The 21,891-nt window shown below is 42.4% G+C and overlaps 1 protein-coding gene across 8 annotated transcripts in view; it reads left to right on the forward strand.

Moving 5' to 3' along the window:
- FNBP1 (formin binding protein 1) overlaps positions 1–21,891 on the forward strand; it is a 95,684-nt gene that overhangs the window by 41,105 nt on the left and 32,688 nt on the right. For all 8 annotated transcript variants that reach the window (XM_082775351.1, XM_082775349.1, XM_082775354.1 and 5 more), the window contains exons 5-7: positions 7,227–7,289; positions 8,026–8,130; positions 20,068–20,196. In XM_082775351.1, coding sequence (XP_082631477.1) covers positions 7,227–7,289; positions 8,026–8,130; positions 20,068–20,196 — 297 coding nt within the window. The remainder of the gene's footprint in view (positions 1–7,226; positions 7,290–8,025; positions 8,131–20,067; positions 20,197–21,891) is intronic.

Below are 21,891 nucleotides of genomic sequence, written 5' to 3' on the forward strand. Positions count from 1 at the left end.
GGCTGAGGAAGACCTTCAGTGCTGTCACTTGCCTGGATAGAAACTCATAAATTAATTCCTGTGACAATCCTCATTTTGGGTCCCTGTTCACAAACCAGGTCTGACTCAAGGCCTCCTCTGGCAGCAGCTGCTCTGTGTTTCTGTGTAGCCACTGCTCTGGCATCAGCTTTGCTAAAAAAAAGTGTTTGGGAGTCATGAACTATCCCTCTTGTTACTGCTTCTGCTTTCACCTCTACCTCCACCTCCCCACGGGGATCGGCTGGCTCCATACAATCAAGCATGAAAGTCAAGCACAAGCCAAGAGCCCTGCTGCAGACTGAACTGGTGCAGCACTGGGATTCTGTGGTTGGGAGAGAATTTACCTGATGTCAATACGTTCCATTTTGTGCCAGGATAGAAGCAGAGCAGGGAATGAATGCATCCTTATGGGTACTGCAAGGGTAAAAATGGTCTGGTTCTTCATGGTGCAGCATGTGCGCCCTCCCTGTGTGTATTCATACTGGGGGTGTGCATTTCAGAGAACTTTCTGTTTCTCAGAGGCTCTCAGGTGTTGATGAAAAGTAAATAATTGGAGGAATTCTGCCACGTTCGTTCATTCTGAATAGTGCCCTGTTCTGCAAATAGTCCTGTGGTTTTCGACAGGATTTCTCATGGAGTTGCACCGTGCAGGCATGAGGCAGGGTGGCAGAATACAGCCCTGTCAAGTGCACAATGGATTTTCCATGTGGCGTTCTGGATGTGCCTCCAGGTTTGGAGCACAGCTGTGCCTTGTGCTGCAGAGGTGCGGAGACACGCTGCTGCCTTCCAGAAACTAAAGAGGCAACGCAGACAGCAGGAAAAGGGACAGAGTGGAAGGAAAGGCTTGGCCATACTTCAGATTTGGGTTGATTAGATTCAAACTGAGCTTACTCCAGCTCTTCTTCTGTGACTTATCCACTTACCCAATGTACTGCCCCAACGAATGCAGTTAGAGGGATTTAGGTTTGGCCTAAGCCTAGAGGTAAAAAAAAAAAAAAAAAAACTAAAAATGAATGAATAGTTAGGTTGGCAGCTAGAAGCCTGCAGGAGCTGCTTATGAACAGAACGAAAACTCTGGGCATTTATGGGAGATTCTGTTGTGCTCAGTATGCTGCACAACAATTCCCTTCCACATGCTCATCCTCTCTTTCTTGCAAGGCAGTGCAGCTGTATTTCATGAAACTAAATTGTGTCAGTGTTAGGCAGCAGCTATGAGAAATGAGGGAATGCAGCAAACTGCTTAGGGAAGATCGTAATAAACTTTGTATATGCTTAATGAGCCCTTGTTTCTTTTTTCCCCAAACTATAGCGCAAATATAATGAAATTGTGCTAAATATTTGGATGTATCATCTAATCCTGCTGTCAAAGATGGTTCTGGAATGGGAGAAAGCAAGTGCTTACCCAAGTTTCCAAAACATTTGTGGGTGGGAAGCTAACAACAATACCCAGTTCAGCTGAAAGGTGTACTGTGAATGTTAGTTTTAGTGGGGTTAAAGTTTAGACCATTGGACTTGGTGTCTTGCACTACCCAGTTTTGAATGGATACAGTGAAGTTTGAAATAAAAATGTGAATAAACTGACTCCTGTTTACTCCGTGAAGGATGCTGCCAAACAATATAGCTGCAAGCAAATGCAGTCTTGTTTTCTGTGCATTCGTCAGAGCATTGTGCTTCAGAGGAACAGCCTGTTACAGGGGGGAGATGAGATGTCTCCTAACAGCAGTCACTTTCCCTGCTCTGTGCAGAACTCTGCAATGCCTGAGGGCCAGAGATGCTGATCAGCACCGGTAGGCAGCTCTTTTCTTTGTACCTTGGTGTTCGGTACTAAAGTTGGATCTCCTATGGAGAAGCCCCAAGATTTCCTCTTGCAGGGTGCTTTAGCACAACCGGGCTTTTAAGGACGTGATCAGACCCCAGGGCAGGATTTGAGTGGGGTGCATGATCTCCAAGCACTGCAATACCTGTTTGAGCTCCCAGGAGCCCTGGCCTTCTGGCCTGCTGCCTTGGAGGATGTCAGCGTGGCAGGACGTGCTGGAGGACCCCGTGGCTCTGCTCCTGTGCTGCTGAACTGCAGCCACGCAGCGCTGCTCTGCCGTGAGGATCAGCACGCCACGGAGCCATCTCCATGTCCAACAAGTTGCTTGCTTCTGCCTTACAAAGCCCCAGCCAGACTTGGGTGTAAGGAAGACTACGAGGCTATGTAGCATGAAACAGCACAAAATATCCCCAGACATCGCTGTCACAAAGTGTCTTCTAGCTCTATGCTCTTCCTCTCCTTATTGTCCCTGCTGGCACATCGCCAGGCAGGCGTGATCCTGATCTGCTACTTGTTTGTCTTGTGCAGCTGATCTAGCCTTTGTCTGAGACACTTGGGTTTTAGTGCTCTGTAACCGATTCCTTTGGCACACACTGCTCCAGGAGACGATTCCAGTCAAATTCACACCAGCTTTGGCTAGATTCCCATTCACCCACGTCTCAGGGGAGTTCCACGTTAAGAATAACAATGTTCACGGTGAGGATTGCACAGGAAAACAGGGCTGTGCCACAATATTAAGAAGTAGCAGTGATGAAAGTGTGCAAAGATAGGCACGTATTTCATGTCATTATTCACAGGGCTGTCTTCTACTACTGCTATTACAAATGAGAGCGATAAGGCCTCAAGAGCATGTTGTTATTCTTGGAAACAAAGATCTCTTCTCAGGCCATTTCCTGTCTTTTGCGAGGAAAGGAAAAGCATTTGACAAGGCTTTTTGCGAATTAAGCTGGGAAAATTGAGAAAAAAATGTTCACTGACTTCCATCTCTATTTATGCTTTAGACACTGGTAATTACTTTAGGAATCATTTGTGATAAAAGCGTTGATAGTGCTTCCTTTTATCAATAAAACTACATTGCTAGGACTGACTTTGCATTGTCTATCAATGTGAGCCGAGGACGCAAGTTACAAAAGTTAAAGGTAACTGTTTTTTCAATACGTTATCTAGCTTGAACAAAGAAAACAGAAAAGGAAATGTGTATGTGTACGATATCTTTTGAAAATTCTTGCCAAATGAACCAAATGCTATGCTTGAGTTTATTTTTATATATTATAGACATATTTAATAATCTGTATTTTTGTAATTTAAACAGACTGTAATGTGCAGACCTTAAATTCAACCATGCAATCAATTGCTAAGAAAAACAAGGCATTTTAATTTTTTTAAGCCTTTCATAAGTAAAATATTCCCCATGATCAGGTTTTGGTACAGCATGAGCACCCATGCTGTCATGCTGGTCTAAGTGTCTGGAGCAATCCAGACAATTTTTGGCTGAAGTTGCTGTGTTTTACGCTATTTTTTAGCTGGTATAATGCTTGGATGAAGTGTTTTTTAGGGAAATCATGAAGTCAGTGTGGTGATTGCTAGCGTAAGTCTCATAAATATAGAATAAAAGGTGTTTTGGGGAGATAATGAACACTTAAAAACCTGCTTGCAGGTTTTTGTGAGAGTGAAGGTTGTGAGACAGCCCCCGTAAACTTCTGAAAATTCTGCACCTCATTTCAGGGGTGGAGGGTCAGTATGCTTTTTTTTTTTTTTTTTTTTTTTTTTTTTAGTTTGCTAAGAACACTTTCCTTGTTACACGTTACCTTAATTTTCTTCTCTTGGGGTTTTGTAATCCATTGCACTGATTTTATTAAGCCAGCCACGTAGTTAAGAACACTGATTTCTCTGGAACTGCTCTTTCTTGGGTGTTTCCAGTGCTGTGGACATAGCAGAAAGGAGTCTGGAGGAAATCGTGGCACTTAACCAACGCCACCATTGCAAATGTCGTACTGGCATGCTTGGAGCGTGATTCATTAACTCAGTATCTTGCTTAGAGCGTGTGAGGTTTTAAATGGAAAGTCTGATTAGAGTGCATTAGTTTGGATGTTCAGTGTGTGGGGGAAAAAAAAGAATCTGTTGTCAAATTTATTACTGAAATGTGTGTGACTAATAAGGAATAGTAGCTTTCCATACAATTTGCTGAATCATTTGTCAAATTCCTATTTGCCGAATCTCCAAGTGTAGAATAACCAATCTTTTTTTCCCTAATCAAATGAAATAATATCTTTAAATTAGAACATGGATCTCGAAACCTTGTCAAGGACAAATTGATCTTTTTTTATTTTAACTTAATTAAAAAAAAAAAAAAAGCTGGAAGGCATTTGCTGTATCAGAAGATTTTAAAGTCTGTTAAAGGAAATGAGTTTGCGGAAGTTGAAGATAGTACAGGGTTTGAGGAAACTGCACGCTTCCTGTATGACTTCGAGCAGATCATTTAACCAAACTGTCAATTTTTTTAACCTTAAAGTGGGAATAGTAAAGAAATGTAGGTAGCTGTGGTAGCATTTGCTACCTTTCTTTGTTGCTTTGTATGAAAATGAGGTTTTGGAAGGCAGAAATCATCCTTTGAGTGCAAATGATGTGTAAAACCAGAAGTGCTCTCAATAAATGTTGTATCTTTCATCACGTATAGCTCTCTCTCCACTAGCAAATATATGTACGTGACAACACAGCGAGAACTGAGGGGTTACAAGTATATTTAGAAAATGGTTACAAGTGAGATCTGCAAAACACAATGAACCTGTGTACATCAGACTGTCACACGACATCAGTTCCTTGGTTTTGCTGTGTAGTAGTCCTCAGTAATGCCCGTTGTACATCTCATTGCTCATTCCTGTAAATGAGCTTCACAAAATGTAGCAAGGTACGAGCAGCATGAGGTCTTCCTGCTCATGTGTACTGCTCTCGTATGTACTTTGGCCAGCTTGAGGTTTATTTTACAGGGAAGACAAATTTGGAAGGAAGATGGATGGCTCCTGCAAAAATGAAAATTACGCTGTTGATTAACTGCAAAAACTTGGTTTAAAAACCTCATCTGATATGCTTTAGATTCTGGGTTCATCCTTCAGCCCCCACATCCACCTGTGTTATGTTAAATTAACCTGACGTGTTGCTTTCCTAGGGTTATGGGTCACCGCCAGTATTAGGTTTCAAGCAGGCCAGCTGTTCCCAGATCCAGTCCCTTCCTACACTCCAGCGAAGTCAGAGGCAGAGCAGAGGGAAGCACACAACCAGAGGACGAGGGAGGCTGCAGGCAGGAAGTGCAGTGTGGAGACGGCCAAGTAATTCTACTTGCAGCTTCACTGTTAAAAATTTCCACATATTCCTTGCTCATTAGCAAAATGTTTAAAAATGTAGTGTTAAATTGCAGTTGTTCCTTGGGACTGTTTTCTTAAACTCTTAATTACAAAAGCAAGCTTGAAATCAGGAATATTTCAAGCCTCTAGCAAGGAAGACGCAGCGTCTCAGTCACACGGAGAGTTTAAGGGAAATGGGAATGTACAAAAGGAACCGAAATCCACATGGAATCTCCCCCTGCCACCCAGCAGTTTCACAGACGTGTTTGTTTTTAAATGTCACAGTGCGGTGACTGAGGTTTTGGAGAAGCCTAGCATGGATGGCAGAGGTCTGATCTCGTGAATGTTGGCAGAAGGTGGCTGTCCTGCTGGCCTGGTGCTTCACACTTGCTGGTCACAATAGGTAGGAGTGTGGGGCAGAGCTGGGCACTTCCCGTGCCCCTGGTGAAATGTCGTGCCTCCATTCTCTGCTTCAAGAGCTTTTGTGTAGAGAAGGATGCTATCCAGAAGGTTAAAGCTGTGCAGTGTCCCTAGGTTCATCTTACAGCCAGGCACCCCTCTGTAACAGCAGGCATTTGGGGCTGCAGGGAACAGTGTCTGGAGTGCTGGCAGGCTGAGGGGTTTTCAGATTTTTAAGGCAATGGAAGACTGTTGGACATCCTATGAGAGAATTGCAATTTGGGGCCTTTTTGCTTCTCTTGAGTAAGGTCTGGCTTGTCTGGTGGAGGCAGAAAGGTGCTACGACACTTCCTTGCTGCACTTGCTTCAGAGACCTGCTGCTCTGACAGAGGAAAACGCTGGTTGGTTTAGTGCAAGATGCAGAAAACCAAGCAGCGCTGCTTGTAAGCAGATTCTTCCTGACCTTGGTGGTTTGTGGCAGGCTGCTGTCCTGAGATCGGAGCTCTTCTAACAGGCTGCTGCTACCGTGTTAAGTTAAATCTAATTTCTGATTCCACGTGGGACACTATGTGTGGCTTCTGGTGAGGTGCTGTAGGGTTACCTGGCAATACCAGCCCTTTATTTTTGCAGTTTGAAGCCATACCTGTGTTTGAGTAAAACATCCTCCTTGCCAAAAAATAATACAGTGGAAAGGCATCTCTTCATATTAGTAGATTGCTATGTTATTTATTTTGCAAGGTGGCTTGTAAGGAGAACAGCCTGTTCCAGCAGCCAGCTGGGCTCTGCGTTCAAATCCCCGGTCTCTACAGCTGTGTCCTGGGCTTGTGCAATGGTCTTCAGCAAATTGCTTGTCCTGAGGAAAAGCGAGGCATGGGGGGTAATACCTAAAGCATATTGGATTCTGATGAAGGGCATTGTGTAAAGGCTAAGAACTGTTATTTAAACAGGCTGTCATTAATGTAATTAAGAGTCTTGCCCCAAAAGGCATGTCAGGAGATGTTCCTTGTCACTTAGCGTGTAGCTGACAGCTCATATTTTGGAACTTTTGTAATACCATAATGTGTGCACACAGTGTGTGGGAGAGAAGGGCTTGTGGAGGGACCCAAAGTACTGAATACCTCCCCAGAGACATAAGCAGCTGGCTTCACAAGCACAGTCAGAAACTAGAAGAGGTTTGTCTGGTGAGTCTGAATGAAAATCAGGATGAACATCAGTTGTTAGAATGTGTCAATCAAGGGCATATTGGTAAATTCCATGCAGAGAGAAATTTTAATTTAGAGCTAATGTACTGTCAGTAATCAAAAAGATCCTATTCAGCTGAAAGTGCTTCAGATTTCATACTATGGGAAACCAATAATTATGAGATACAGTGAATAATACAAGGTAGAATTGCTAAAGGGATTAATTAGACTTAGACTAACTAACCACTATAATTGATGCAAATATACATCTGTAGCCTGCTGAGACATTAGATAGTCGTCATACACCTGCTCAATTTAGCAGAGCTGCAGAACACAGCTGTCACAATCATTTCTGTTTTATTCTGGAAAATTCTATTCTATTCTTCATATCTGGAAAAGAGCTCCTTGAACATAATTAGCTATTTGTTCTTTTGTTGTTCAAAATATTGCCTTTTATCTTTTTCTAAACAGCACTTCCACGATGGCAGAAAGGCACAACAGCACATTGAAACTTGCTGGAAACAACTTGAAGCTGTAAGTGGAAATTTCCTAAAATGTGACATTTAAATCATTTTTATACCATTTTTCATAGAGATGGTTCCAAACTTTGTATTTAGAATATGAAAGGTGTGTGGATAAAAGCTGAAGAAATGTGATTTTTAGAACTTTGCTGTTTTAAATACACTGGTAGGTATGAAAAAGGTCTGTTTAAATAGTACATTTGGCTTTCCATGGGATCTATGTGTAGGGTGAGTAGTGTTTCATTTGATACAACTTGAAAAGTGTGCCAAGAGTTGCTTGAAATGCATAGTCCCTAAGGATGCTATTCAGATATTCCTCCACAAGCTGAATAGTTTCACCCTGCATGAATAAATCAAATGTGACCATCTCTTTAGTAAGGTGCTGCTTCTCAGAAACAAATACACTGGAATTTGTGCTCAGCATTCATCACATGAACCAGTGAGAAATTTTAGGTGCAGGAGAGGATAACGAAAGGGGATAAAGGTAAATGACAAATCCTACTTACAAATAGCAGGGAAATTGGTAGAGTGAAGCAGTCTGAAGAATGGAAGAAAAAAGATGTGTTTATGGTAACTGTTATTAAGTTCTTCAATGTAAACAAGCTAGTCCTAGAATCTCCTGGCAGTTGTTACAGCAGATCAGTTTAGGGTCAGTTATTGATTTTAGGTAGAGTTTTAATTTGTGTTTCTTTCCCATGCTGAAAGATTCTTCTTTTTTTTTTTTTTTTTTTTTTTTTTTTCCTTTTCAGAGTAAAAGGCGGTTTGAACGTGACTGCAAAGAAGCTGATCGAGCACAGCAGTATTTTGAGAAAATGGATGCTGACATCAATGTTACAAAAGCAGATGTTGAAAAGGTAAGCCAGCGGGTGGAGAGGCTGTTTGTAAACATGGATGAATAGGTTCAAGTCCTCAGTCCCACTGGTAGTATAAATCTTCTGAGGCTTACTGCCTCACTGGCCAGTCCATGTGTTAATTAAAAAAGGGAGAGCTCTGCAGGGAGCTGTATTGGCATAAAAATTATAAACACACAGTCAGATTTCTTCAGAAAGATGATGTCAGAATTTAACGTAGCTGACATGGTTCTAAATACATTTATGCAAAATCAGTTTTAACTAACACCCCAGAGTTTTTGTACATTCAATCTTGTTAAGGCTCCCTGCATCTGAACGTTTGCAGTTACCCAAACTTTGATTCAGGTGGACAAACTTCCTGCCTTCTTGAGCAACACCTCAAAAATGGCCTGATGCCATTGGCTGCAGTGACATAATATCAGGATTGTTGTTCAGAGACCTAGGTTTACAGCAGGACAGCTTTTCATGTTATGGAGTACCCTGAAATCCCTGCCTGTCACAGATAGCACGTAGCTTTTATTTGTAAGTTGCTGTCTGGTTGCAGTCGCACGTGGCTTTGTGATTGATTTTGTGAAGCTTTTGAACTGATGTCTAATTTTAAGCATAGATTCGTGTTTCAGCATATCCATTGTGAAATACTTTTTCTTAAAGCATCCTTCTGTACATCCGATTTTGAATTAAATTTAAGTTTAAATGTCTCAGTCAAGTGAAGTACCTGTATCTTAAGAAACCAAGGGAGAGGGAAAAGGTGTCTTTAGCTTGCTTCTCTTTTTGATATTAGACATCTGCTCAGATAATTCAGTAATGTAGACCAGAAACACCCCATTGTAATATATAAGGATAGTATTCGCTGAAAAGTTTGATTGACATAGGAACAAAATAGTCAGAATACTTGAACAGGTTTGTTTCTTTAAAAAAAAAAAAAAAAAAAAAAAAAAAGCGGGAGTGAACATATATCAAATACTTTGTTGCAGAAGTGTGAAGTGAATCTTTTATAGTCCAAGATTGTCCCTGTAAGAAAAAAAAAAAAAGTAGGTTTTGCTCTTCAAGAAGTCTGCTTCATTCTCTACTCAGTTAATTCAATCCTAGGAAGCTATCAAATACAAATTTGCTCTACATTTGTGGGATCTTAAGAAGTTTCTAGTATGCTGAGCATCACAGTATCCAAATTGCTATTAGAATTGACAACAGTAAATGAAAAGACAGGAAAATTTCCCAAAGTGTTACTGAATATTAAAAGGAACAAACAGCTTTGTGGTCTTGTCAATTGCTTGGCTGTTAGTTTTAAATTCACCCTGCAGATTTGATTATCTGTCACCTGGATTTGGCAGCGCACTTTACAGATGAATGAGTGCACAGGGTTGTCAAAGATGTAAGGCCCCACACAATTTTTTTCTGGCAGACAAGGATCATCTCTGCTTTATCTGTATTAAATGATTTTAAAATATGTTTTTTCGCAGATGAAATTAGGACTTACCCGAGATTTTTTTTTTTCAAAGCTGAGGTCATGTCAAAGGGGATAGAGAGACATGGCTCACTGTTTCAGATAGGGAGCTGGGACTCATTAGTCCTACATCAGTTCCTAATGCTGGCCTTTTTTGGTCGGCGTGGAAGGATGCATGTTGGCAATGTATGCTATAGATTTAGGTACATTCTGGGAAGCAATCCTTCCTCTGCTGCTCTTTCCCTGTAAAGTGGAGCAGAGGGGCTTCTCAGCTAAATTTTTCTAGTTCTTTAGTGTGTCTGTTTGTAAATTACTTATTGCAAAATGAGGCTCAGTGGCATCTTGAAAGACAAAACTCTGCTGCAGCTCTGCGTGCTGGCTAATCTCTGGAGAAGGCATTAGTCGGCTTTCCAGCCAGCCAGTGGAGTAGATGGAGAAGGAAAAGGTTATCAAAACGAGTGGAATGTGAAATAATATTACTGAACAGAGAGAACAGTGTTTTCTAAGTGCATGTGTTAAACTGGGTTCATCCATGCCGGGCTCTGAATAATGCCCTTTCTTTGCTTCCCTCGGCCCACGTGACTGGCTCTGCCTTACATAAGGCTCCAGTGAAAATAGGATATTGTTCGCCCCGCGCTGCTGCCGGGCAGCTCTTGCAGACCTGCTCCAGGGAGAGATGCAGAAACCCCGGGGTTTCAGCTGGAGCACTATGATGACTTTTCCCTCCTCCTCCTATTGCAGCAGTTCTGATTTCACTTGCCCCTCACAGCTTGGCAGCTGCGCTCTTGCTCCCAAAAATCTGTCTGGCCAGGAAAGCAGACGATTTGGCTGTGTTCGGAGCCAGTGCTATTCACTTTGGCGGAACAAGGTGCTCTTCGAGCAGTGGGATCGTTTGTCCTCATTTCTTGGGCTTGAGATTGACACTTTGGCTACTTCAGCTTCTACCTGCGAATATAAGCAGACAGTAGAGTTATATTTTGCATCGCGCATTGCAGGGTAACGGAATTAAAATTCTGCAGTGATCACAGTGACACATGCAATCAAAAGAATGTGTGCAACTGCCTGATGTACCTCATGCTCAACTGTATGAGGATCTGACGTGCTCTCATCTGTCAGTCTTTAAATAGTCGTAGCCTTTGACGACTGCAGCAAGAAATTCGGTGCTAGCGCTGCCAGCTACCAGCACTTAACGTGGCCTTGCTGAAAGGAGAGCTCTTGGCATTACAGTGTGCTACGATTAAGTAACCAGAATAGTGGCAGAGAAGCTAATTAGGAGTTACTTTCCTCCTTATTTCTCCAGGACTGCTTGGCAAAATAACAAAGGGCCTCAGGTGTGTGCTTCGAGGCAGGGCTGGGTGTGCATGGACATCTTTAATGGCAGCCCAAACCGCTCCTGATTGCAGGGGGCAATGCTGTCTGTGCTGCTCCGATGTCCAGCGTGGTTCCCTTCGTGGGTGCAGCCAGCCAGCCTGGGGTTGAGCTGAGGGAGCTGGGTGTTTAGCTTTGCTTCCTCCTGTCTCCTTTTTTGGTGTTAGTACCGTGGAGCAAAGGGCTGTGCTTAGGTTTCGGCAGGGGTCGCAGGCTTTGCAGGGGAGTGGGCTCCAGCACTCGAGTTCCCCTCCCTGGGTTTGCACAGAGTCTCTGAAGTGCAAGCCGCCAGCATTTGTAGGGGGAACATTGGTGTGAATGCAAAGCGTATTATGCTCAAGGCTTTTGTCTGCTCCACTTAGCAAAGTCAGAGTGACTGTGTTGCGAGCAACTGCACTGTGAAAATATCCTTATAAAATAAATAAATGGTGGAACGTGCTGATGAAAACACTGGGCAGGCTTGTAGGTATCACTGTGAGCTTTAGCTTTGCTTGGATCGCACTGGGATGTGAGCTTTCAAAGCAGTTCTTTTTCAAAAAAAAACCACAGTGGAGTTGCTTCAATTTTTTGACCATTTGGGGAAATGGTCTCTGTCACCAGCGCAGAGGCAGTGTACTTATAAGGAAGTGCTCTATTGTTTGTTCCTTCTCTTTAGAGCTGCAATCACTAAAAAGCTGACATCTTTATGGGATAATGTGGTACCCAGCGGTGCCTTTGCAGACTTCTTGCAATAAAAAAAAAAAAAAAGAAAAAAGAAAAACAGCTGGCTTCTCTAAAGGTTTATTTTCAAAGTGGATTTTTCAGAATTTGTTTTTAAGGAGGAAGTGGTTTGGGGCCAACCGTACGAGGGGATGAATGCTTTTTGCATCTTGATTAGCACAGAAGTTGAGGGAGAGGGCAGCAGCTTGAGGTAGCCTGAGTTAGGCAGGACCTGTCCCTTGGTGAAGAGTAGCACGGTCGTGTGTGGGGGTCCTAGGTGATAATTCTGCCAGAAAACAACTTCAGCTGTGAGCCCCAAAAAATGAGCTGGGAGTGAGTTCCCAGACTGCTGTCCTGAAGTCAGGGCTAATCGTGCTGGTTTATTTTTTGTTCCAGTTGTGTTCGGGGTGTTCCACCTTAAGTGGTTTTATGATTGATGTAAACGTCTTGTAGGTTTTGAAAGTAGTGAGAGACTAAAAGTGCAAATTTGACATGAACTCTCACAAATCAAAAAGGTCCTAATGTTGCTCGTACTTGAGGTGGGATGTTTGTTTTGCTCTGGAGGTTTTGACTGACTGAGTTCAGTATATCTTCAACCTACACTAAGAAAGGCTGGGTGAATATGCTTTCTTACACGCTTACTGCTTTCTTACCCAGCCAATTTTAATGCAATGTAAGGAGCCTGTATCGCCCCCCTTACCACAACAGACGTCCATTTACATTGCACTGGAAAGTCATGAGCTGAAGCACTGGCAGAGTCGTACGGAACATAGATGAAGAAATACTGCTACTTAGAAAGATTCTTGGAATAAGCTGATCTTCCTGCCTTTGCGAATGCAGTTACACCGTCAAGTGTTAAACTGCTTTTCCAGCAGCCAGGCTGCTGCGCTGCAGGACGCAAATCTCTTCATTAAGAATTTACACATCCTTACAGTGAAGGATGAACTAAACTATTCTTAGTTAGGCCCCAGAGAAATCTCTCAGCTATGCTTCAGCATATCCATACACTGTTTGCAGCATGCTTCGTCAGAGGAGCATCAAGTCACAACGGAGCAGGATAGAGTGAGCATCGCTGAAACCCTGCATGCAAGCCACAAAGGAACATCTCCAGCTCGGTGCTGGATTGTTGCAAAGTGCGTCACTGAGGTTTTAGTCAATTAAGGCTGTCGGCAGTAAACTCTGCAGCATAGCCAGAGACTGTGGGTGCCCTCCTTCTGCACACCATGACTACTTAATGAGCCCAGTTTTTCAGGACCTGCTGAGTCATCTGCGCTGTGACAATTAGGTTTGTTGTATTCTTCCCCTGGCTCATCCGACTTGAGGCACCTACTGCCATACTGAACTTGTCAGCGGTTGGAAAATGTAGTGCCGTGCGAGGGCGATGGTAGAGGCTGGAAAACCTCGACAGTGTTTGTGTCACTAAGACAGGTGAGGTGGGTGAGGCTCAGTCCCAGACATAGTTCCGGAGAGCCCTGTGCATTTCTTACTTAGCTACATGCTGCATAAGGCTTCCCCGCGTTCTCTGCGTGGTGCTGAGTTTTCCTTATGTTTACTAGGCAGTTGTGTTTCTGTTGCTCTGCTGTTGGAACTGACCGAACCCTTGTGTGTCTTCAGTTCTGATGCAAGTCAAATTTCCCGTAAATTCAAGGGCAGTCCTTTCTCAGTAACATGATTTAAAGCCATTAGATTCACACTAACATATTTTCTCTATTTTATGCAGATCCCAATCTCCTTTTTGAACTGCTTCTTCCTAATGGGCATTGTAGTATGTAGGAAGTCCCTCAGGAGGGTCATTTGCGTTTCTGGTAGAATAAGCCTTGTTTACAACCTGCTATCAGCAACGCTGAGATGATACAGCAGCTGTTTCCCTTTTGGACTCATGACTAATTTATGAGCTCTGATTTCTAGTCTATGAAGAGTTAATGACCCTAGAAGCATCATCTGGGAAACTATAAATACCCTTATGTATCCCATACAGACACTGTATTTGGTCTTAAGAGATCAAGAAGCAAAAATGCCAGTCAGTTTTAGTATAGGATTAGGAAATCCATCTGAATGTGTTCCCTCTTAGCGGTACCCGTCTGCAATAATGCCCTGCGTAGCAATTTGACAGTTTCATAACAATGCAGCCCTACTGGGTAGCGGATTGCTGAGTGGAGCAAACAAGTCACGGAGGTAAAAAGGGGGTTGTGAAGGGGAGGTTTAAGAACAACTCCTGAATTAAGGATCAACCACCCTTTGAATCAAGGCGTAGGAATTCTTAGCGTGCAGAGCAATTAGTTTATGCTATATGGTTAGAAAGCTTGTCTGTAGTTATTCTGTCAAAAATATTTTGACAGAGCTTTTCAGCTGTGTCAGAACTAAGGGAAAATGTAGCAGAGACCTCAGAATTTGGCTGTTAAGTTTGTGAGCTGTTCAGTTTAAGTGAATGTGTGGTACCCATAAAGTGAGGCGTTAAGGCTAGCAGAATCATATGGTAACTGTCTTCAGCCCTGACTATTCATCCTGCATTGGCAGTGTTTATAAAACCTTTGTTGGAGAGAGATTACTAGAACCATGCCCAGTATTCAAAGTATGATCTAAGCAATGTATTATACAGTCCTGAAATAAGTTCCATTATTTATATTCCATACTCACATTTATACACTGCAGAACTTAATTGCTTATGTTAGTACAACTGAACAGGTCTCCAGAAATCATTTAAAGTCAGCCGCTGCTCCAGACACCTCTCTGGTAACCTCCTCCCTCAATTCCAAATATTCTTCTACCTATTGTGCAAACACCTCGTTCTTTTGTAATCAAGCAGACTTTTTAAAGCATCCTCATGGGACTGGCTTTCTCCAAGCTGTGCGGCAGGCTGCTAGTGGAGATTTGTCCCTCTGACCCTCTTGCCCATTTGACTCTTTGGTCACCCAGGCAGTTTGCATATTTGGTGTTGGTGATGTGAGAGTGGCTGTGGAAAGAGACAAAATTTTGGATTTGAGGCATGGGTCTTTTTGCTAGGGCCTTGGAGCAGTTGCAGGACTGGTGGCATGAGTATAAAGCTGACTGACACAGCTAGGTGAGTCCTCGTTGCTATTTAATTTTTTTAGTAGTGCAGCTGAGACCAGTCCAGATTAACAAAAAAGCTGTGCAAGAGCCTTGTGCAGGGTGCTTAGTGTTGCACTCTCAGCTCTGCTAGATGTGGCCCACCCTTCTCCTTAGAGTTTTGGTGGTTTGTTGCTTTAGTACATCTCTTATTAGCGTATGCTTTGGTCACCTGGCAGAATGAGGTGGGATACGGATTCACCAGATAACTGTCCCTGAGATCGGACCATGAAGATTTTTTATCCCATCACCTCTTGCTTGTTTGCGTGTTTTATTTGACCAAAGGATTTCAAGGATTCGCAGGTTGTCATGAAGATGATTTTTTTATTTCCTTTTAATATTAAAAGTAAGGATTTTTCTTCTTCCTTTCCTATCTGTTACTTCACACGTCCCGTTCTGCCTTCTTGCTTTCAGGGAAGCAAATTCTGAAACTTTTTTTGCGTGCCAGTTCAGAGAGACCAAACTGGTTATTGTAAAATAGTAAACAATGGGGCTTGACTTGGAGGCTATGTAAATCAAAGCCTGAAATCCTGGCCCTGTTTTGAAGTCCGTGGCAGAGTTCCCACTGTTATTAATGCTTCTGCAAATGCTGCCAGTGTTGCTGCTACCAAGAGACGCCCCACTGCTGTTAGTGATAGTGCCTGCTCGCAACAGAGAGCAGCAATGTGAGCCTGGCTGGGTGGGGAGGGTCAGAGCCTGCAGCTGAAAAATCTGTGAGCAATTGAAAGCATTCCTGACATTGGTGAAGTGCTTCTGAGTCTGCCTTTATCATTAACTTATTTTGAAGGGATTGGACGGTCGACGAGGGGTGAGGGGGGGTGATTTTTGTGTTTGCGTTTCAGTCTGATCTTGGATTTACCAAAGACAGATCTGTTTTGGCAGGCAGCGGCCTGGCAGTGATGCATCTCACATGCTGTCTGGGTTTGTTGGTGTTTTTCAAAAGAGGGGGCAGAAGAAAGCAAGTTACACCAGAGTTTTGACTGGAAACTCTGCCATTCTGGACATGAGCAATGGCTGAGAAGCTGAACTGTTCCACTCCGTACAGATCAGCTTAATAGCAGCCAAAGCTTTTTTCTGCCCTTTTCAGTTATTCATATCACTCCCACCATAACAGCCCGGAGGGGCTGCATTTTTTGTCTGTGTAAACCCAGAAGACAGTGTGTCCATTGAGTCTCTAGCTGTTTCTGGAATGTGTCTTAGAAATTGTTCTCAGCAAAATATCCTTCATTCTTTTCTGTAGTGAAGACTGAAGTGGCAGAAAGCGTATTTTTTCTTTCTCCTTTGCTTCCTTCACCTATATCTTTCTCTAAGTTACAGAAAATAGTGCTTTGGTGTGATTGTGTTCAGATCTCAATTGCCATGGCAGTGGAAGCTCTAAGCTTACCAATATACCTGCTGCAGGGCTGATGGTGCTGCAGATACTGGGCTGTCCTTCGCTCTTGGGAGCGCTTTTCTTGATGAGAAGTGCAGTAGCATATGTGACCTTCTGGTTTTATTGCTGCCACACGAGTTCGCAGAAGAATTGCCTTAACAAAAATAGACTTTGGAGGGGAGGTTGTGTGTATATGCACTGCACATGTTTATCTGGGGACTACAAGAGGTTACAAAGGTGTGCTCTGGGGGTGGATATGAATTTCTTTAACAAGTGCGTACAAGATCTGAGTATCTTTTGCAAAGAAAAGCAAAATGTTTTTCTTCCCCCCAAATCCCTTAAATGCCCTTTTCTGCTTTTTCATGAGGCTGAAAGTGACCTCACTCATTTTTCCTTTCAAAGGGAGGGTTTTTTTTTTTTGTCTTTTTTTTTTTTGTAGTGTTACAAGTACCTAGTCCTGACTTCTGTTTTAACCAAGAGTGACCTGGCAGTCTGTTGATCTGGATTGTGGTTTCACATGTGGTGCTAGAAATCCAAGCTCCTGCTTGATCATCCCTGCACAGTTAAAAGGAGAGTGTGCGTTAGCTGAAAGCTGCATCACCCCGTATCTGAAGGCATGGTCTGGTTTTCCAGAAACTGGGTATTCCAAAGCCTTCTCTCCTGAAAATGCTGTTCAGAACAAATATTTTAACATTAATTCTAAAAGCCTGAGAAGTATCTTCTCTGAAACTGTTTGCATGCAGAAGTGAGCAGTGAAGAAGATAAAAATAAATTTTCTGTGAAGCTTAACTGTAAATTACTCCCGAAATAGCTCCTGTGACTGTGCAGCTTCAGGCCACTGCATCCATTGCTCTGAATGTGACACTTAACATCGTCGACTCATTTTTATCATTGTATGCTTCAGCAGAGTGCAGGAGCCTACTTATAAAATGTAATTCTGCTAATACTAGAAGTGATGATGTTAGAGTAAGTGACATACTCAAATGAAGTAATAAAAAAATGTAGACTCTTTCATGTTTTTATTTTAAGAAACATACCTCATTGGAAAATATTTAAGTTTGAAGTTTGCCAAATGCATTAAATGGCCAGGAGAAACAAAACATCACTGGGGCTCTCATACAAAAACTTTTGGTTTTGGAATGTACCCAATTTTACTTATTCATCTGCTGCCTCCTCTTATTTGGGGCCAGTAAGATAGTTTTGGAAACAGAGCATCTACTCTTGTATACATTCAGCTCAGGGTTACCATACCCCACCAGTGAGCTTGCTCATGAGAATGAACTCTGGAGGCTTAATGTTTGCTGGCTCTGACTGGAAATGTGTAATAGTGAATTTCTTGCTTTTCTGTTTCAAAAATAGAGTCAAGGGACAAATTCCTGAGTTGCACTACATTTTAAAAAAAAAAAAAAAAAAAAAAAAAGCTAAGAGGGACTGGGTCTTCCATAGAAGTCAGCTCAAACAATGGGCTGCTCTTAGGTAGCTGAGGAGAATGGGCCTCACAAATGAATATTGATCTCTGGCAGCTGGGACTTGAGGAAGGGGCTGGGAGACAACCGCACGTTACTCTTCCAGCTGTCAGCTTTCCATGGCTGACTTTGTTTTGCTCGTGTGTTTGTAGTACAAGGCGATATTGTTTTCCACTCGGGTTTAACATAGCTATAGATGAGTGCGTGGATGATAAGGTTCAATAAATCATATCAAGCACTTGGGTAGAAAAATGGTTTATATGGCTGCTGGAATTTCATTGCACCAGGTAGAGTTCCCGATGCTGCTTCCTTTGCAAGAGGGAGAGACAATTAAAACTCTTGGGGAACAGGCAAAGATGCAAGTTTTTATACTGGATTTATTTATTTGGTCATAGTCACAATCTTTTTCCATTTGATGCTACTGTTTCATCTCCTGTTATGCACTTAGTGCCCAGCATTTTTTCATTATGCTTGAATTGTTGTTTTTGTAGAAAGAATGTGAAAGGAGATCTAGGAAACTCCTTCAGTTGACTGCACTTGCAAAAGAAATAGCTGAATTGAGGCAAAATAAATTATTAGGTGAGAGGTGTGAGCTGGACAAGTGGAAGAAAAGCCTATTTCTTTTCAAATTGAGATTTGAAACCTTTTGGCAGAACTTGTTAGCTTCCAGTTATGATTACTAAAATGTTCCATGATTTGGTATTTCATGGATTTATTGTCAGGAAACTATTGTCTGCTTGGAACAGTTCAAAGGCTAACCCCTCTCTGAACTGTTTTCAGTGGGAGTCCACTTCTTAGAATGTATTAAAATTATTTGTTGTACTGGTTTCCCTGAAACACCCAAAAATACTCTTAACTAATTTTTTAAGCAGTCTTTCTCTCTCCTTTCTTAAAGGGGCTATTTTGAAATTTGAGGGAGCGATCAAAACCTAATATTTGCTGAATACTTGCAGGACTGTTCCAGGGCTAGGTAGACAACAGAGGGTGACGAGACTTCAAGTGCCTGAAAAATAAGTGCAAACAGGATGGATTATGGATTAGATATACAACGCCAAGAGGCAAGGCTCTTGCTGGCTTCACTGTAGCAAGGATTGGTCCACAGCCATGGAGCAGGTTCTGCTGGGGCAGGTGGCAGTGTGAGGGGCTGTGTGGGAGCTGAATGAAAACGGCTCTGGATGGTTGGATGCAAATTGTGAATGAGCACAAGAGGAGAGGCTCAGCAAGTGACCACGGGGTAGGGAGCGAAGGCAGGTAGGTGCAGGGAGCCATGTGGGAAGGGAAAGGAAGGAAGAGTTTCTGTATGAAGACCAGCAGCAAGGAAGGAAAAGGCAGCTAAATTAAACAGATGGGATAGACAGCAAGGGAATAATATTGGGCACTGAAACAGACAACAGAACAGAAGGCCTTGGGAAGCAGAACTGTAAGGAGAGTAATCTGAAAGTACGGGAGGGTCAATCAGGGACAGATTGTTCTAAGGCAAGAAGTGAGGGTAGTTGCCCAGTGCTCAGCTATGCTGGGTAGCAAAGCAAATGATCTGTGGGTAAAAATAGGAAGGTAATCATGTTTCAGCTGCTCCTTGGGCTCCCCTTTCCTTGCACACAGTGTGCCAGCTCTATTCAAGGAAGTGCACATAAAGGACTTTGCAGAGAGTACAGTGGGGACACTAATTGAGATGTTTTGTCATGAGTATGTTGGCTGGAGGGTGTGAAGTCGGACAAACCATTTGTCCCTCCCCTTTCTCTAAAAGATACTGCTAGCCAATAGGTAGGTAGCTCGGTAGAGAAAAGCAGGTGCCAGCCAGTAGGGCATACAGGGGATGAAAAAGTGTCCCGAAGTGTCCTCAGAAAGCCTCTGCCCCTAAGGGGGCTACTAGAGGGGCAAACTTGTTGTGGTGTTTAGTCATAGGTTGTATCTTCATGTAGTATGAAGGGAGACGGTTTATGGAATGCAAAATGATTGATGGAACTAACATATTGTAACGCAAAAACAGGGTGGCAGCTCCAAGCACAAAGGGACACGCACTAGCTGGAGGAAGCAGGCACTGCCTTCTGCTAGATCTGTGGCAGCAGGTTTGTTCTATGAAGATGGCAAACGACTAGAGATGTTCATTCTGAGGATGCAAGCTGAGCTGTGAGAGCTATCATTTTGTAGGCAAACTAGGAGCACAAGTCTTTCATACGCCAGATTTTGACCAATTTAACTGAAAATTCCAAATAGGAACAGGCAGGAAAGTGTCAGTTCAACAGAGGGCAAGGCTTTGCCACATTTAACAGAAGAAAGAGGACTGAATCCCTGGGGTGCACACTGCAGACCTGTGTTTGAAGTAGATGAAATGTTTCACACACATCTGTGTATAGGAGTAAGCCATAAGTGTAAGCGTTCGGAGGTCCATATGCTAATGTGTCTGTGCTGCCTACTGGTAAGGATGGTAAGATGAGGAGTAATGCAGTGTAATTTTATTTCCATGTAGTGGAAGTTATAAACTACTTTTGGCGTTTCTTTAGGCGAGACAGCAAGCCCAGCTGCGACATCAAATGGCAGAAGACAGCAAAGCAGAATATTGTTCCACTCTACAGAAGTTCAACAGTGAGCAGCATGATCATTACTACACACACATACCAAACATCTTCCAGGTAAGACTTGCTGGCACTGATCTAGAGTAGCTCATACACTTGTGAAAAAAAATAAAGGGATGGATTGCATGTTGGCCTGATTCTACGATCCTGTTTTATTCTTTGGCTGTTTTGTTGTTGTTAGCAAATTTTGTACACAGTCTGCTAACCCAAGTGATGGAGAGCTTGGGTATGTAAGTGTGCCTTTCTCTTAGGAGGAAGGCAACATTGAATTGTCATGACAGATTACAGTCGTCCTTGGTATTGTCACAATTTTCTGTATTAAACTCTTGTGTCCATGCAGCTGGGGAATGAGAGCATTATTTGCATTGTTGGAGCAGGAGGCAGCTGGGCATCCTTACATCTGTAAAGCCTCACAGTCTTTATAACCTGTTTTGAAATCAGATTTCACAGATGTTTGCAGAATTATTGGGGAGTTAAACTCAATAGTGAATGTCAAAGGGCTTAAGCACACTTGCTGAGTGTGTCTTACCATGCCTAAAGAAAGACTGTAGAGAAAGTACAAATTGGATAGCTTTTTTTGTTCTGACTGAAGATCTGAGCGTGTGCTTGGCTGAACAAAGAGATTAATGTCATAGAACAGAAGTTCTAAATGACTGTTCCATTGTAATGGGTCATGAGAGTCAAGAAGTGGAAAAGACAACCTCTTTAAGGGAGAAAATGTCACATGCTTAGCATCTGATCAGAAATAACGGATACTTGCATAGCAAGCAAGCATTTTCTTATCCATAACTGTAGCTTCTCAGCCAAATGGACACCTTCTCTTTTGTTCACTGTATTTCAAGCCAGTATTTTGAGATAAATTTTCCATGGCATCATATTTTAAATTCTTCCGGTATATTTGTATTTAACCCTAAATCTGGAAAGTGCTCTGATTTGTAGATGAGCATGCTTAAAGTAGTGCAGAAGTTTCCTTTTCACTACCAGTGCTCTAAGAAGCTTTATCACTTTTTTGTAGATGGTGAAATAAGGGAAGGAACAGAAATTCTTTACAGCACAACTTTTAACTGTTCAATTTTTCATTTTGTTGCTTGTGTGTTAGTCAAGGTAATGGGGATTTCTAAGTTATCAATACTCAGGAAGAGTCCTGCAGTCTAATGTGAAACAGGCAGTTCTTGTTCATGCCCTTCTGTATCCTGTTTTATAATCTGTTTTAACAGTGTTATACTACATCCCCCTTGCCTCTGTTCTAAATCAGAGATCCATGGAATAGGTGCTGGAGGCTGTGGTGTTGAATCCACCAAGTAACGGGGAGCACATGTTGAGAAACACTCATGTGAACAATGTGTGATGCCCATAAACCAAAAATTACCTTCTTGGGGGGAAGGAGGGAAATCGAAATTTTTTTTTTTTGTTCCCTTGGATTCTCCAGTGGAATGAAGATGAGCGCTTTCACAACATGTTGTGGAAAATGGAAGAGAACTTCTTGTTCCGGAAATTATATTAACAGCCTTAAGAACCATTCTTACAAACATCTAAAACTGGGATTTTGACAAATCAGCATTTTTCAACATAAAAAGTTAATTGAAAAATTCTCAGTAATAGTAACAGATTGCTTTTAGAGTGGGATTTAGATGTTTGAGGGGATGATACCACTTGCTGCCTTCATGAGAACAGCTGTCCTAGTTTGTCTATTCTTAAAAACATAGTTAAACCATGCATTTTTAAAGCAGCCAGTGTTTGCTGGGAAGAAAA

The sequence above is a fragment of the Aythya marila genome, assembly GCF_965140915.1.
Source record: "Aythya marila genome assembly, chromosome: 19".
Classification (NCBI taxonomy): domain Eukaryota; kingdom Metazoa; phylum Chordata; class Aves; order Anseriformes; family Anatidae; genus Aythya; species Aythya marila.